Genomic DNA, 18,106 nt, shown 5'->3' with positions numbered 1-18,106 from the left:
GGTAAAGAATAAATAAAATTTATTTTGCCTTCCACTTCATTAAGCTCACAACATTCACAGATCCTCTCATCTTCATCTATTGATCTGTAACCTTCAGGCTCAACATGTTGCAGTCTCATCTTGTGTACTTCATGTTCTAACTTGTTAAATACATTTTTGGGAAAAAAAAAAACCCCAATAATAAACACACAAATGCTCTTCTGCATCAGACATAGATGTTTATTTGACACATAGCAAAACAGCTTTATAGTTCAGACCACATGTTTTAGCACAGCCAATCAACCCCTCCCCCTCATACACACATCCAAAAATATAACACTTCAACTATTCATCATACAGACACAACAGGGAGAATTACACTCATTTACCAGTTTATTAGGTACTACAGCTAAAACTCAGTCTCATACAACAACTCCGTAATAAATCCTACATTCATAAAGGTCAGTTTTAGAGGTGCTGAACTTTGGAGGCTGTCGTTTGTGGTATTGCATTATTCTCAGAGGTGTTTCTAATATTTTGTCCACAACATTTATATCATTGAGCTTAGAGAGATGATTAAAACACTTCAATGTGTTTCAACACAGCTAGTAAACTGGTAAGTGCATGTATGGGGTGGTTGGTGAGGGCAATGGCTTTGCAACAGTTGTATACATGCAGACAAAATTTCATCCAATTAAAACAATTCATCATGACCAAACAATACTCAAAACACTGTGAATTTTGATTTCTGATTGTAACATAAATGTTAAATTAAAAAAAACATAGATACAAAAACACATACATCCACACAATAAAATACTTTCAAATAAATTTAATAAAATGTATAATTTGTCACCAAAGCTACCTAATTTCACTACATCTCGAAAAAATAAAAAGGTCAATCATGGCATACAGGCTTTTGCTTAAGCCTAAACCTGAGTGAGCGTACAGTACATTGGCTTCTACATTTCATACAGTAGTTTTCACAACACCGGCTGTGTGTGACATCTTGAGGTGCATCAACACCATAAAAAAGGACATTAAATATTAAAGCCCTGTAAATGACCAGTTGTGTCTGAAGTCATCAACGTGAGTCACTTGAGCTGCCTGATGTCCCGAAAGTCACAGTCATGATTTTACACTGATCATAAGCAGGTGTGCTCCTGTATTCAAGCTCAATAACATGTTATTAGCAAATATTTCTGTCACAAACTTGTCTTTATATAACACAACACAAGCACTAAGTCTTAAAGCATTCAAGGGGCCCTCCCCTGATTTAACATAAACATGTTAACTTACTTATCATGGGCAGCATGTGCAAACAGTTTCACATATAATGTCTTTTGTAGCTCTGGAAGAGCTTTGTCAGATCTAAACAAAAAAACCTGGATATCTCAGGTTGGGTTTGGAGTGTACAAACTTTTAGCCTGCTTTGCAAACTACGGGTGAGAAAAATGTGACTGCTAATCAAGTAGTAGTTCCCAATTTTTCTGCCATGAAATTCTACACCAAAAAAAAAAATGCTTGATGTGCTTGATGAGCACCACCAGTTGTTCCTTTATCAACCTGTCAAAGTCTGTTAATCTTGTACTTTAAAAGTCATTTTGCTTCCTAAATGAATCTTGATAGCCTTGGCCGAATGAGATCACTCTAAAATCAGAAATTTACAGACCTCTTTACACCAGACATTTTGACTTGTCATGGCAGGAAAAGCACAGGTGGAACTAAGAACATTAACGATGGCCCAGCTCCAGCAGTTATTGCAACGCAAAGCAGAAATTACTTATCTTATTAGTAACACCTGTGTTCAGCAAGTCATCAGCGAACCATCAGCGTCTGCTGAATTGATTTGGACCTTTCTTTGCTAATCTGTCCCTTCCTAATTTTATGGAAGTGTAATACTACATCTGGCGTATGCTTCATTCACCTGTCCTTGTACTTGTGCTAAATTATGAAGGTAGAACCTCCACTCTATAGAGGAACCTACTGCTGATCAGTTATGTTTCTATTGTGTATTTGTCTTACATGATAGAAACATGCAAGACAAATTCCCAATGGAAGGACATGAAACATCAAACTGAAGAACAAAGCCCTTGACTCTTGGCATCTGTTCTCACTGTGTGAAAAAAAGTTGAAAAGAATCACTGAGGCCAACTCTGCTTCGTTCCATCCCTCCTCCCATGTATAGTCATTCGGCAATCTTGTGAGAAGATGTAAAATAAAGAATGTAAAGATTTCCACTTCTAAACAGCTTGTGCTTCCACTCTCAATGGTTGGCTTTAATACTGAATTTAATCTGGATCTGTGAGTTCTCCCGACAGACAGAACCCTGTAAAAGTTCATTAAATTACAAATAAGTTAAACTTTTCTTTGACACAGTAACACATTTCACTACCAGTTCTCATCTGAGAAAGAGCTAGAGCTGCCAGAGTCAGAGTCTGCATCTGTCAACCCATCAAAGTCCCAGTCGGCACTGGAGCCACTGTCATCATCCTCTTCTGTAGAGAAGCTGTGAGCAGAACCCAGGCATGCAGGGTACACGCGTGTTGAAACACACACAGGCCCCAGGGTGGACACATACACTGCCATGACATTCTTCCAGGTGTCTCTGGCTGGGTCGTATTCATGGATGAGGACCCTGTTTTTGTTGTGCTGCAGTAAAGTCTGAGTGAGGAGAAGCAGCTTGCTGTTGTGCTGGATCACCTGGTAGTTTAGAGCTCGACTGTCAATAGGAATGTCACCCAGCCTCCTCCATTCACCCCTGGTGGGGCTGTAGGCTTTCACCACAGGGATATCACACACACAGATGATCTGGTCCTGAAATACGCAAGCTTTGTGAAGCTTGTCTCTTCTTAGTGACCCACAGTGGCGCCAGCGGTTCCTCTTGGGATCATAGCAAAGCATTCTCCTTTTGTTTACCACATACAGGTGGTCATTTAATGCTACCACCTGCATTTTACCCAAAGAGTGAGGCAGAGGAGCCACAAACGTCCACTGGTTCCTCTGGACGCTGTAACACTCAACCTCCTTCAGTCTAGTGTCCGTCACTGGATTTCTTCCCCCCAAAAGGTACACATGACCATTAAGGTAGCCCATCCCAGAGTGTATCCTCCCTAGTGGCCTCTCTGCCAGCTCCTGCCAGCTGTTAAGCACAGGGTTATACAGCCAGAAGTGTTTAGAAAGGTGGGAGGCTAGGTACAGGTTGTTTTCAGGTGTGGCACAGGCGATTAAGGACTCCATGGTAGAGCGTTTGTAATCCTGACTGCTAAGGTCTTCTAAAGGAGGAGCCATAAAATACAAGTCCTCCGAGTATGGGTCACAGCACATTATGTTGTCATTGGGTAGGCCAAAGAAGAGAATCATTTCTTTTGCACTCACACCTATTCTGTGTTTTGGTACATCTTGTGTGGCAGGCATCCCACAGCTGTCCTCTGTAGACCTGTTAAAGAAAGATTCAAGGTATTTCTCAATTAAAGGCGTTTCCATGAGGCCCTCAAGGTAACACTTGTCCTTTTCAGTAAACAAGTTCCAGCGTACACACTTAAGTGCCTGTAATGCATCCTCTCTTTTCTGTGGTGCATTAGCCTCTATCCACTGCAAAGCTGCTGAGCATACCTTCCTTTCACAGTCCACGTCCAAAGTATCCAGAGACAACAGCTCCTTGAACTGCGTCAAATCCAGCTCACAAAGCTCCCCTCCATTACACACCTGGCTAAAGTTCCTGGCTATGAACGCCTGTGCATTCTCCTTCAGCTCAGGATTGTCATAAGTGTCTGCAAATTTCAGTATGCCCACACAGTTGGAGAGGTCCAGCCTCCTTGTCATGAAACTGGAGCAGGCTTTCCTTATGTACTCAAGCTGAAGCATGTTGGCAGCTGCGTACAGCCTCTGCACGTTGCCCTCCGTTATGGTCACCCTGCCTGTGTAGCAGTAGTCGATGATTACCGACATGGACTCGGCGTCCACCCCGCGTATGACCACTCTCTCCTGCATGCTCTCATTCAACCCCCCGGTGAACATGCTCTTGAAGTAAGGGCTGGCAGCGGCGAGGACGTTGCGGCTGCACAGGAAAAGTTGGTCGATGTCGCCTCTGTTTGACTCGCCGCTGTGCTCCAGTGACTCCTCTTCACACTCCACTCCGATGGTAACATCCCCGAGCAGCCGACAGTCGTACAGTGACTTCAACTCGGTCATCAATCCCCGAGCGTGATTCCCGTCCTCCAGCACCTCGGGACCGCTGAAGCAACTCAGCGCCGAAGCCATTGCTGCGACTTCAGTAAGCAAATTGTTATTTTAAGTCGTCGAAGGCTTCAAATAACATACTCGAGAGGTGATGACACATGCGTTTACGGATGTATATCAAACATAAGCCGTGGAAAAAAAAAAAAATTAGCAGCGACTTAACAGCTGAACGGTCCGCTGTGTGTGTGAAAGCCAACAGTTCTCGGTCTCCAAATGAGCATAATGTCGCGTTTCAATCAGAGATAAGTCACAAACTGGAAAACCTCGAGAGTCGCTCTAACAGTAGTGTCAGTTTTCGTTGATTTTTCTTTTAACTCAATAACACAGCCATCCGTTTTCAGTGTAGCAGTCTCATAGAATAAAATAACACTGCCAGTGTTTCCAAGGTTGGAACTACAGCTTCCGGGAGAAATTTCAAAAGTAAAACCTAATTTTGTTCACAAGTGTTGCACGGATTTTCCTTTGTGTCACTCTGTCTCCAATTCTATGAGCCCATAAATGATTTTAGTGCCAGACTACACGTTTGCCACTTTCTACTAGTTAAATTAGTCATTTTTATCCCAAAATGGGTGTAGTGTCATCTCTTATTTTGAAGGCAACCTTGACTGGCTTCCACTGTGGGTCACCGCTCGTTCACACAACCTTGCTAAGTGGTTTCACGTCTCTGATTGGTTTGTATAACTAGGTCAATTATGTTTGGTTGTAATCCCCGAATCCATGCACAGCATAGCTGCTAATATTAACATTTAAATATATAGTAGAAAATAGATTTTATTTTCAAACGTTCAATTTTAAAGCCACGCGATTCTTTGTATTTTTATATATTTGATTTATTTGAATTAGTTCATAGAATTAATAAGATTAAGTGTGAGAATAAGAAAGTTTATTCACAAATCACTTACCAAAAATCACCAGTTCATAATCATTATTATGAATTCTGTGATAGACAGTGATGGTCTGACACTATGTTGGGGAAGATATTTAATTTATTTCGCTATATACTTAATTTCCCTGTTAAAAATGTATATGCAGCACTCTGCTCCTGCATAAATTTATGGTGGTTTTTCACTAAGCTCACTAACTTCGAAGCTCCTGGCTGTAGCTCTGTACATGTACTGTACAGACATGAAAGTGGCCCAAGGAAGTTACTGCTCCTGGTCAAAACCTTACTGCAATGTATCATTTTCATGCCTAAAATCTTTTGTGAATGAAAAGATGAGTAAAACCCATTAGTGAACAATATTAATCAAGTCATTAATTAGGTTGTAAAGCCTATTGGAATATGAAGCACCAAAGCAATCAAACACTAGCCAATAAACTCTTGAACAAAACAATCATATGATTCAAGCACAATAAGCCTGCGATACCCAAACTTCACTCTGCGTACAAATTAAAGTTTAATAAATGCATTGTACAATAATATGTACGGCATATTAATAATTTCTGTTATGTATCATGCACAATTGTCAAACATTTCCTGATTGCAGCTTCTCAGATGTAAGGATTCATCACGTCTCTTTCTTTTTATGCATAATTGTAGCTTTTGCTTTTGTTCTGCTTCTCAGACAAGAATTCTTAAGATTGTAATGGCAAAAACTGAATTTTAATGGAGTAATGGGGGTGTGCTTCTCATTTGTTCAGTGACATTCAGTCCATTTATTTCCGATCACATACAGTGTGCAACATAGCTGACAATATGCTCGTAAAGTCAGAATTATGGGTGTAGACCACTATTTTTTGCATTTTCACCCAGCTTCAAGTGTATCTGCGGTTGAGGTCGTTGATCCTGCGCAGTGCGTCTTGGTTATGGATGGTCTTGTGGACTGTGATGAGGAAGGGGAAGGCAGAGGGCAGCTCCACCCTGCGGCTCAGCTTCTGGTGGCCCCAGTGGAGGCAGCGCAGCCTTTCAGCAAGGTCTCGCCTGCCTGCTCTCTCCAGTCCATCTTGCAACAGCTTGGTCTTATTAGGCTTGTCCCATGACTTCTCATACCTGCGAACAAAGGAAGGGAAACAGAAGAGAGATAGTCATGTATTACTATGGAGTTGCATCAGTGTGTAGATAGCCCAAAAGTCAAAGCTCAAGAGGTCACAGGAAAACACAAACAACTTACTAAATTTATTATATGAAAAGTCCTGAGTGCTTATTTGAACTTAAAGAATCCTGTGGTTTCAAATGATCCATTTGTGTTAGTTTGAAAGATAAAAATATGCGCAAACATTGTACAGAATGATAGGGCAGATACATAACTGTATATTGAGTATATCCTTATGTTAATAATCTTGTGTAAATTCAGAAAACACCCTTACATGCATCATGTTGAAGTATTATGTAAGTATAACGCCACTGTAATATATCCGTATCATTGTATCTGTACAATGACATTGACTAAATGTTACTACAACATCAAGTTACACACAAATGCACACACAATGTACCAGCTCTCCAACATGGTCCTGGCCTGGTCACGCTTCTCTGTAGATGTGGTGTGGAAACGGCCTATCTCAGTTCTGCTGAAGCCAAGCTCATATGCCAAAACTGTCCACTCAAAACCAAGCTGGCTGGAAAACTCCTGCAGTGTCTTCAGGTTAATTACAGCATCCTAAAAAAATTTAAATAGAAAAAAAAAAGATTTATTATTTTCAATGACAGTGTCAACTAATTTCAGTGAAACACCTTTGCTGATTTAAGATACATGGAAGTGAAAATGAAAACAGATTACACATACCTCTTGAGCTTTGTTGGGCATTATCTCAAATTCCAAAAGATCAGCAGCGCTGATCACACGAGTCACACTCTGAGTACCTGTGTTCATAAACCAGATTTAACAATACTGTGGAAAAGGTTAAACAAATATTTATGGTCAGAAATTTCAAATAGCAGGCAGAGATTTTAGTCACTTACCTTAAGGTACAATACACCAAATATAAGCGTGGTTTCAGTGTTACTGGGGAGATTCAATGTCAACATACTAACCTGTTAAACATTAGTCTCTTTAGCTCCAGGGTCCCATGTGGAGCCGTCCCCACCTGCTGCCACATAAAAGGTCTGAAATTGTCTGAAATCAGTCTAAAATTGGACTGAAATCCTCACTGTGGGGGATTTGTTTGGCATATTATTTTGCCTTTATTTTACAGTGCCAATGCTGGCTTGTTACTTTGCACAGTGGGGAAACAATGCCATCTCCAATTGATCATTAGCGCTAATCGCTTTCATTTTTTTTCAATTTCCCCTTCTATTTCATTACTTCAATCCACGTTAAATACATTCAAGATAGACAGGGAAAATGCAAAAATATTTTGAAAGGCTTTTATTCACTTTAAAAATTCACCTCCTCTTTAAATTCTTGTCATCCATAAAAAGCATCAGGGCTCTATGTGCAATATTATTGCAGCGATTATGTTTATCAAAGAACATTAAAAATCTCAGCTGTCATGTAAACAATAATGAAAAGAAACTAGCCAAAGGATAAAATGTGTACACTTACATAAACAAATGCCATACTTCACTTAAGAAACAAAGCCGATAAATTATTTTAACGAGTTAATCGTTACTCCGATCAAAAGTGCTGTGAGGTCCAGCCAATAAATATAAATGACATGAATTACACTGCTTTTTAACAGGCACAGGATGTAACAAAATTCCAACTTCAGGTTCAACTTCATATCTGACACCACAGTCTGAAAAAAACAATAAAAAAAAACAACTTACAAAATTAGTCAGATGAAATCAGATGAAATCATTAAAAGCATGTACAAAAGCATGGGCTATTTTTTTCTAAATTTTCATTCTGTGGAATGAAAGCCTCGACTATCCACAATGACAAATCAAAAATAACACATATCAAAGAAGATCCAGTTCACATTTAACAACTAATTATCAGAATATTGCCAGGTTGTTTCATTGTGTGTCAGTTTGTGTTTCAGCAGGTAGTAATGTAAAGATCCAGCCTGCTGGACCCATACTGTTCTCAGTCTTCACTTTGTCAGTGAAGAGTAGTGCTTTTTAGAAATGTTAACAGTCACTCTCTCTTGAGCCACAGCCCAAGAGTGGGAACCCCTGACAGCAACATTTTAAATCAGTTGGGTCCCATGCAGTGTTACCCTGTGCACCTCCTGAACTTCTGCTCATTTGGGTTCAGTAGCAGCCATCTTTCCAGCTGCCATCCCTCAGGGAACTCAGGGCAGCCAGGCTCTTTGGAGGAGTCAGCAAACTGTAGATGGGAAGAAACCAGTCACCCACCTGGTTTAATTGCCTTTCAAGGTATGACCTTTAACAATAGCACCTCACTCTGGACGATCAGTGTAAATGTTGAAATACCTGTGATGTGATGTCCCAATTCCTTATTACATACTAATAAGAAATTAGTATGTAATACTAACAAGTATTTGCATTTTCAAACAAAAGTGCTTTCAATTGTTCAATTATATTTTTGATCAAGAAAACAACCAAAACTGCAAAATATTAAATTCACTATAATGTAAGTAAAGTAAGAAAAGCAGCATTTTTACTTGAAAAAAATCAATACATAGAATTTTAACAGACTAGCCAATTAATCAACACATAATGCAGAATGTACTATATGTTAATCTTTATAGTATACTCTTCTTGCAGTCAGTATACAAGACATAAACTTACTGTAAAAGGGTTAAATACATTTATGTCTTGCATACTAAATGTAAAAGGATGCAGTATGGATTTGGGGCATAGCTCTGAACCCAGTTTCAGAATGCTTCGTGCTTCCACGTTTGGCAGTACAGAAAGAGAAAAGAGTATTCTGCTGATTTAGCATTGCACTCCTGTAACACTGCTGAACTCACAAAGGACAGTTAAACTTAAGGCAATTTACTAGAGTCGGTATATATGCCCTTACCTGCGTGTGGGTGGGGCGATTTTGCTTGCACGTGGAAGACCACTTGTTCCGACAAAGGATGCTGGGCGAGGAAGGGAACTGCGGGGGGCAGCTGGCTGGTTAGCGCTGGCTTTTAGGGGCTGTGGTACCAAACTGCTGCTGGGTTTTATTGGCTGAGGCAGTGCGACGTTGCTCGGGATGGAGTGTTGACTGGTAGAGATGGAAAGGGGGGTGGAGGCTGGGCCCTGCTGTACTGTGGGGCTTACATAGGCTGTGGCTTTTAGCGGGTGTCGGGTAGTGGTTGGGAAGTTCGTCACGCTCTGGACTCGCTGACCGAGCTGGCCTGGGGAGGGAACTGAGACACAGCAAGAGAAGAGTTAGATGAAAGTTACTCTAACATCAGTGACAGTATTGCAATTACTGCATGTGAAATTGCCATGCCTTCAAACAACAGTGCTCTATATTAACTCATGAATAAAAATGAGCCTTGAATGGCTGATTTATTCATAGAGGTGAGGAAATAAGTCTTACTGGAGGACTGGAGTCGTGCGAGCCCACTGGATGAGTCAAAGCTCTGGCTGCTCCGGAGGGAGGATATTGTTGGCAAGGAAGAGGGGCCGTGGGAGGGTGGGTTGACAGGGGAAGCCAGGCATGGCATACTGGGAACACTGGGCATGCTTGGAGCTCGGATCAGGTTGGGCATGCTTCTCCGTAGCTTGTCTATGCAACCATATCAACAAGCCAGATCAGGTGTTGAGTACATTTGGAGCTTTGTAAAATGTTGAGTCACATTTCAAATATCAAAGGAACAGTCTGATAATCCGAAAAAAACACTTTCAGATTTGCTCCTCACCATCATGAGTCAAATTTGTCTTAGACTACAACATCAGTCAGTCGTGCAGCTGATGGAATGCAGAGCACTGACCCTAGCTGGGGATGCTTTTTAAGTCCTGTAACCAAGAGCACTCTATAAATCCGTCTTGGCACATCCAGAAATTGTCGGGTCAGAAATTAGGGACATCTCAAATGTGGGTAATGCTGTCAAGATGCCTTTGGTCTGAATTGGGACATTCACGTCTATTTCTATGGGAAAATCTGAACCCTTACAGTGACATTGTTATTTAGGAGGATATTTAGTGATTTTACAGCTCCAAGTGGATAAGGAATTCATTAGACACTCACCTGTGCTATTCCTGTATGCTGTATGTGTTTCTGTGGTCAGGCTGGAGGGTCCAGAGTACTGGGAGAGTCCACTGAGTGAAAACTGAGGGGTGGTCGAGCTGCGTCTGCAGTCTCTGATACTGGAGAAGGTGTGAGAGTGGGGCAGGCTGCCCCTCTGCATAGACCCTGTGCGGAACAGTCGAGGCTGGGGGGGAGGGAGCTGGTCATAGCCCTCGTCCTCCTCATCCTCCTCCTCCAGATCCATCTCACTGCGCCTCAGGGAGTGTAAGGAGAAGCTGGAGCTGCGACGGCTGGCTGTGGCTGAGGTAGAGGCATAGTCCTGTCGGAGACCTGCAAGGTGAAAGATCACTGTTTTTATCTGTGTAAAACGTGAGCCTGAACCCTACGAATCCACATAGTATATGATACATTTCCTTCTGGAGGCACTCCTCATCCATTATTCAGTTACTGAATCGGTAAACCAGACTGATACAGGAATGTTTTTTTTCAGAAATCTCCTGCATAATTGAACAAGATTTTACTGTCTACTCAAGTTCAGCTGTTCAAAGGTCAAACACTTGTCTTAGTTTCAGCCGTACCTCAGCAATGTAAGAGTAACCCATTTCAGCCTCTCCAGAGAGCTATGCATCAGTGTTTTCCTATATAGATGGATGGTCATTCACTTACTGTATATAATCTCAAGTTTTCAGATACAAAAACCCATAACTCATAAAAACAAAGATCCAAAAAAACAAATCTCTTAAACACCGGGTGTAGACAATAACCAAACCCAGTCAAATAACATTGTCTAAGACAAACCTAAGCAATGTGAAAATCGTATACGTTTAGAGTGTAGAAGGTAGCAGAAGTTTTCACATGATGATTTATTTACTTCATAGTTCAGGTCCTTTTTCATGAAAGGTACACTTTGTTTTCTCTACTCCCCTATAACGGCCACAAGACATTCAGAAAGTCAACTCACTCTCCTCCTGAAGTCGCGCCATGACCTCCACATCTGTCATATCCTGCAGTTTGTAGCTCATAGAGATGGAGTCATCCTCCAGTTCTGACACACCCATCTCGCTGTCCAGGGAAGACTGGGGGCTGATGGCTGCTTGGCGGCGACCCACGTCTAAAAACACACGGCAGGGACACGTGTATTTCACCCAGATATTTTACTTTCAATACAAATACAATATAAATGGGGAAACTGCAGTGATTTTAACAAAAGGCATGTGATAGAGGAACTGAACGAACAGAGAAGATTTTTCCATAGCAAATGTGACGTTTATGTGTATATATTCTTCACAGGCGGATGGTGACTCACACCAGCTAACACGGCAGAAATGAGTGACAGAGCAGACAAGGCAGCTTGTCAGTGGGGTCTTACTGTGGAGCGTGGAGTTTGATAGGAAAGTGGGGGCTCTGTCAGTGAGGCTGCAGCTGGCCCTGAGCGGGAGACTCGGCTGGAGAAACGACTGACCAGATGATGGCAATGGGACTTGAAAGGTGAGAAACACAGAAGAAGAGAGAGAGAAGAGTCACACACAAACAGCCAACCTAACATGCACATCAGAACTCAACCTGCACTCACTGACAAATTGTGTCAATAGAAAATATGGATGAGCCAAGCAGAAGGATTCTTTTGGTGGAGTTTGAGCTTACTTGTCTCCATCTGTCTCAGGGCATGACCTTATAATCTCTTCCCTGCAATTTACTGTAATCTGATTGTAAACTGCAAGTAACAGGTTGTTTAAGAATCTGGGTGATGTTTATACAGTGAGCTCCAAGATTATTCTGGAAGCAATGCACGTTTTTGGCTCTGTCTTCTTATTACTTGGGATGAGAAATGGAGCAATGACTATGAAGCCCAAGGAAAGAGCTGGTTTTAATTTGAGCAATGAAGATTGTTATCGTGTCTAAACGTTTAACAGACTCGAAATGTTAGCCCAAAAAAGTAAGCTGATTAGCCTTCATTTGCACATTCTGTGAACATTCCTGTTATTTCATTTGCTATTCGGTTATGGTGTTAGACTTGTGAATGAGGGCAGCAATGGCCTGAAGGTTAGAAATTACAATCTGTACAATTTTTTTTTTTGTCAATCCATTTTGTAAATGTTGAAATATTTACAGGCACCAGAGGAAAATATCAGGGCATCACCTACGTCATTAGGATTCATCCATGAAGCCACAAAATAGATCAATATGTGTTCAACTGGAGAAATACTGCATTGAATAAATACTCTACAAATGATCATCAGAAGCCAATCAGAATCTAGAATGATTCTTTTGTTGTTAGCATGAGTTATACGTATGTTTGTGTTACCTGAGGACTCGGTTAGTGCAGCAGATTTAGTGTAAGGCAGGGCGGGGCAGCTGAGGGTGGAGAGTCCCTCTATGCAGCTGTATGGACGGATGGAGGAAACTCCTCGCCACCGCTTAGCTAGACACAAGATTGCAGCAAAGAACAAGTTAGTCTGATTGCTTTACCATATAACACACACGTCCACCCGCACACATACAGTACATTGATTATGTTTTAACACACTCCAGCCAAATGTTAATCTGCTTTTTACAGATCAGTATTGATGTTTTAAATGATTGCGTCACGGCTCAGACAGAAGAGGCTGATACAGTAAGGCGAGGTTCAGCTTACCACTGTGGCTTATTGGGCTAAACTACAGATTTTTCTGGAGGGATCTTAGGCTAAGCAGGGATTGCGCATGTAGGCTACATCTCATTCCCAAATCAGAATTAGATCTACTACAGTCCTCTTTGGGGTGCAGCGGTTCCATTTATATTGCTAAAATTTGATTTTGCCTGCTGTATTAATGTCGTGAAATAACAATGTTATAATATATTCAAAGTTTTTTAAGTTGTAACTGATGGCTTTTTGGATACCAAAAAAACTAGTTTATACATATATATCAGCAGTGAATAGACTTAGCTTGGAATGACATGACTGACTTGAGATAATGTGTCTTCAGTGTGTAAACACTGAGTACACCCCCACTGATTGGTAGTCAGAGTACCACTCACCTGACAGAGTGGAGCATTTGGCATTCCTGACACAATTAGGCTCAAACGCTACTGGATAAAACTAGCTTTCACAGCAAGTTACACAAACAACAGCTACTGGAGCTCAGGGACAAGGATGTATTCATGACCCATAGGAGGAGAGCCAACCACTGAATACAGCTTTAGAGAAAGAAGAGGACCTTGAACCATACACACACGAATGAACATCCAAACAAACACTTACAAATATACAGAAATGAATCACAGTGTGATGGCAGGCCCACAATGTATAACTGATCTCCGGAACGCTTTGAACGCTTCCATTCACGCATTATACACCGATGAGTGCAACAGTATGTGCTTTAATAGTACAAGAGTCTTCTGTGCAGGCTGTTTTAAGCAGCGAGTGCAAGTCTGCCTCAAAAACCCAGTTAATGTAAGCATGGTTTCCATGGCAACCATATCCCTTTGCATGAGTGCAGAGACGGTAAAGCACCAAATCTAAAAACTGGGTCCAGCAGCAAATGTCATTGAGTAGCACACATCCTGATTATGAAGAGGTTTTGTAGTATCCTGTTATGCATCATATCCTTGTCGTAGAAACCACCAATATGCTTAGAAACACAGGATATTTTGGAATATGAAATAACTCGGCCATGAGCGCAGGTGCGTCCTCAACTTGAGTTACGTGGTTTTTAGACAGAAAAACAAAAAAAAGTGGAGATAATATAATTATTAGTGATGTAACGAATGAAAGTGTGACAGTGGTAATGCAGCGGATAAACTGCATCTTCACTCTCACCTTCCATCACTGATGATTACATGGTGAAACAAAATCTAGCCAAAAACCAAAGTGGGTTCATCTTCAGCTGTTGAAATGACTCAGTCAGAGCAGAAACGACAGATTTGTTGGACTGGGATGAGTCAAAGACAGCAACACTGCAGACAGATTAGCAACGTGGATAATGTTCTAATCACGTATACAGGGAGCTGAATAACCAGGTTTTAATGTGTTCGCTGCAGATGTTCCAGTATAGTCTAAATATAATTAAAACCAGGACAAGACTCAAATCCAGGACAATAGTGTGCATGTAAATACACTCTGTGGGAGCCATTTCCTAAAGAGAGGTCAATGTAATATTTGTAGCTCACCAGGTTGTGCATGTGGTGCCACCTTGGTGCTGTGACCAATGTAAGGCAGAAGAAAGTGTTTTCACTCAGGTGTCAGGTACTGATAGACAGAAGGGGCAAATGTGTTTTTGACTGCCATGTTGGGAAAACGTTACCGTGGGGTACTGTACTGGGAAATACACTTACTCCATTATTTGCTGAGAAAGTTCAGAAAACTGAATTTAAAATTTAAAATTTAAAATTTAAAATTAAAATTTTTTCTCTTTTCTATTTTCAACATTCCCTTAAAAAACTGAAAATAGAAAATCTGTGTATGTGCAAACCACTTGTTGGTGGCACAGTGCAATGGTGATACTTTGACCAGTGCATTATAATCATCTCTCCTCTCCTCTACTGTTTTCCACAGTCCTTAACACAAAGCAATGCCATCCAACAGCACAGCATGAGTCTCTCCAAATGGAATTGTCTTTTATATCTGCAGAGAAGCAAATCCCTTAAACCGATCTTAATTGTTCTCTGCAGATAGTGATATGTGTAAAAATGGGAGTTCATCCAACCACACTAACACAGAAATAATCACTCTGTGGGAAGTTGGCTGAGGTGCTCTAAAACCAATAAATTTAAAGAGAGTGGGTTAGATGGTCTAATGAATCGAAACGACTGAAGCTGTGAGAAGTGAAATTCTCCCACGGCTCAGAAACTGTAGCTGGAATCCTGTTGCACGTGGAGACATTTTGTTGGGTGAAGTGTGTCATGGCTTATAATCACATGTCAGCAACCAGAGGGACAGATGTCCAGATGTGAGGGCAGATGAAGGCTGTTAATCTGACTGGTAAATACAATGTACCTTGGTCCAGTCTGTGACAGAGGGTCATCTTTGCCAGCTCCACCTCAGGCCCCGGGTGGTCCAGTACCTGCCTGCACCACTGGAGAGGACTGAGGACACTCTCACCCTGCAACTTGGCTTTGGGACTCACGTACAGCCTGGAACACACAGCAAAACCCACAGTTTAGTCCTGCCACCTTCCACCTTTATAGCACAGTGCAGCACATAGTTACTGTACATAGAGAACTGAGATGAAATAAGATGGAAGCTGCTGTATTTTATTTGGAGAACAATCTGTGTCCACATAAAATAGTATCTAGAGATGTTGATGGCTGAGTTTTACAATGGCAATATTTTTCAGGTACACAACCCAGTATGGTAAATCCTCTTTATAGCAAAAGTAGAGCTGTGCCTGTCTGAAGGGGGTGATTTTCATGAAGTTGAAATGCCAATACACCTTTAACGTTCAAAATTTCCACAAAAAGCAATTGCCATTTTATAGGCAACAACGTGGGCTATGGAACCAACAGTGTAAAATAAAAATTCAAGCGGTGGCAGCTTCTTTCAGTGCAGTGATGTATAGGATGTGAGTGCAGAACAGCTACAGTGAGAAACTGGAAGGTTTGTGATATTCTCTCTTCTTCTCACTGTGGGAGGCAGACACTCATTGCGCTGAAAAATTAGTCAGTTAATACATTAGACAATCAACATAAGACTAAACAGCAACTATTTGGATAATCAATTAATAATTCCAGTCGATTTTCAAGCAACAATCGCCATTTTTTTGTGGTTTCAGCCTGTAAGAACTGCTGTTTTTCTTTGTCATATATGATGGTAAAAATTTAAATAAATCAAATATTTTGTAACATGTTATTCACCAAATGATGAATCAATCAATCAAGAAAATAATCCTTTGTTGCGTCCCTAGATACTTGTGCCTCTGTCACACAAAAACTGAAAGCTGGAGCTAGAAACTGGATCCCCATTTTATCAGGGGCTTGGTATCAGTGGAACATATCTGACCGCTGAATAAAGAGGATAAAACAAGCTGACTCTGAACTTTCCTTCTAACGGCACGATTATAAAATAAATCATTAAAACCAAATATATAGATGTGTGTGACTATGCTACACTGGAGAGATGAGAGATTCCTAAAAATGAACTAAACTGGGTTACATAAAAAAAAAAAAAAGATGTGTCACGTCTTTGTTCAAGAAAATGAACCAAGCAGAAATGACCTGTTATTCGACAACTAGGCCACGGTGTTTCACTGACTCGGGGGGATCAGTTAGTTATGTTAAATGGACTGAGCGTATATCCGACACACTGGGTGGGCGCTGGATGCCATCAGTGCTGCATTCAGCCCTGTGCTACATTTTTCCACATCATCACATCAGATACATAAAGCTGCAAACGGCTCAGTAGTCAGCATGTCAGTGTGTGAGCTACCTAAGTCAGCAGATACAGCGTTTCAAAGTAGTTCACCCTGGGGCTGAACACTGCACACAAAGCTGAGCTGTTTTATCACAGACTGAAGGGGGTCATTGTTTCTAATTTCATCCCAGTGCTGTCTTACTCTGAACTGATACCTATGCTGCAAGCACAGTGCATCCTGGGATGCCCAAGGCTTGTGTCAAATTGGGTTTTGTTCTTTTATTTCCTCCTGTAAAAAGTCACCCTGTTTGCCACTGTCTGCAAGTCTCCTCTTCCTGGGGAGGAATCAATGATGTGATCAATAAGAGGATACATGGCAGGGTAGCATTACACATGGTGTCTCCAAACTGTGGATACTTGTGAAGCATCTAATAACACGGATTTCTTTATTGTCATTGTTATTATTGTAAATTCACAAAGACAGACTGTATATGTGTCTGCAATGAAGTGGGTGATATAAACACAGTGGTTACCAGCTATCAGGCTCTCCGACAGGGAGCACGGTGTTGAGGTCCAAAATATCAACCTCATCCAAAACAGTTGTGGCTCCAGCGGCGTCGCTGTCCTCCCCAGCGGCATCAGGAGACACGGAGCTCGGCTGAAAATAGGCGAACGGCTCCTCCGGTGAACTCCGGGGTCCGGGGGCACACGGATGCGACTGTGTCGGACTCGAAATGCCATATTTACCGGAGAAATGGTCGCTCGGATACGCTGTACCCCCGCGCAGACACGACAACGAGGTCTGGAGATGAGGGCCGATGGAGCAATTGTTTACAGCGTTCGCTCTGGTCCGCAATTGTTCGTTTTGCTTCTCCAATTTTCGGACCAATTCCTGAAGCTTTAGCACCTCCAGCTCCGCGTTAGTGATTTTATTGTTGCCATTGACGTCTGCCATCCTCTGGGGGTTCAACACTTCTGCTTCCATTTGGTAAAAAGCACATTGAGAGGGGCAGCAAAAAGCACGGCCTGCCTGCAGAAGGTCCTGTTCAAATCAGAGAGGGTGTCCAGATTCCCCCGTTTAAACCCACCACACACACACAGACACACTGATGCTGCTGCTGCTGCTGCTGGTATGACTGCACAGCTTCCACCTCATTGGTCAGCAGCTTGGAGTTCAACTCCCATCACACCACTGAAGAGGAAGTATTTATTATGGGCGCTTTGAACGTACACATATGTGTGACTTTTTCACGCTTTATGTATCGTTTTATAGAGTTTTGGATCTGTGGGCGAAAACACGATTTCTGACACTTACCAACAATCCAAAAATGGATTATTTTCAGTTTCAATTAAATACTAATTGGTAGCCCTTGTATGAAAGCACCCAGTGATGGATGGATGACTGAACAGTGCTACCAGGCACAGGCCCAGGTGGCCATGTGGTCAGGGAAGAGGGCAACCACAAAGAGAGGCAAACCAACTGCAAAAAAAACCTCAGAACTGTGATAACTATTCTTCAAACATC

At 41.6% G+C, this 18,106-nt stretch overlaps 3 protein-coding genes across 4 annotated transcripts; all 3 read right to left on the bottom strand.

The window, feature by feature from the left end:
- Positions 1 to 211: 211 nt before the first annotated feature.
- Positions 212 to 4,555, bottom strand: kbtbd7 (kelch repeat and BTB (POZ) domain containing 7). The gene has a single exon (XM_041058103.1). It carries the CDS (start codon positions 4,240 to 4,242, stop codon positions 2,371 to 2,373), a length of 1,872 nt encoding a protein of 623 aa, XP_040914037.1. The 5' UTR covers positions 4,243 to 4,555; the 3' UTR covers positions 212 to 2,370.
- A 1,421-nt stretch (positions 4,556 to 5,976) lies between these two features.
- wu:fc50b12 (uncharacterized protein LOC103911624 homolog) lies at positions 5,977 to 6,968 on the bottom strand. The gene is made up of 3 exons (XM_041057726.1): positions 6,948 to 6,968; positions 6,658 to 6,821; positions 5,977 to 6,211 (listed from the first exon to the last, which is right to left on the bottom strand). The coding sequence occupies exons 1-3, from the start codon at positions 6,966 to 6,968 to the stop codon at positions 5,977 to 5,979; spliced, it is 420 nt and encodes a 139-aa protein (XP_040913660.1).
- A 1,344-nt stretch (positions 6,969 to 8,312) lies between these two features.
- slain1a (SLAIN motif family, member 1a) lies at positions 8,313 to 17,566 on the bottom strand. 2 transcript variants are annotated; one of them, XM_041057572.1, is made up of 9 exons: positions 17,115 to 17,566; positions 15,229 to 15,365; positions 12,559 to 12,675; positions 11,623 to 11,733; positions 11,215 to 11,364; positions 10,254 to 10,583; positions 9,603 to 9,791; positions 9,093 to 9,426; positions 8,313 to 8,432 (listed from the first exon to the last, which is right to left on the bottom strand). In XM_041057572.1, exons 1-9 carry the CDS (start codon positions 17,564 to 17,566, stop codon positions 8,357 to 8,359), a joined length of 1,896 nt encoding a protein of 631 aa, XP_040913506.1. In that variant the 3' UTR covers positions 8,313 to 8,356. The 2 variants fall into 2 exon arrangements, with proteins under 2 accessions (XP_040913506.1, XP_040913507.1); XM_041057573.1 differs by lacking the exons at positions 10,254 to 10,583; positions 11,623 to 11,733; positions 12,559 to 12,675; positions 15,229 to 15,365; positions 17,115 to 17,566 and having other exon boundaries at positions 11,215 to 11,275.
- Between the last annotated feature and the right edge of the window lie 540 nt (positions 17,567 to 18,106).

This window comes from Toxotes jaculatrix, chromosome 15, assembly GCF_017976425.1.
Source record: "Toxotes jaculatrix isolate fToxJac2 chromosome 15, fToxJac2.pri, whole genome shotgun sequence".
Lineage (NCBI taxonomy): Eukaryota > Metazoa > Chordata > Actinopteri > Toxotidae > Toxotes > Toxotes jaculatrix.
Note: the sequence above shows the minus strand (reverse complement) of the source record. Positions and strands in the feature narration are given on the sequence as shown.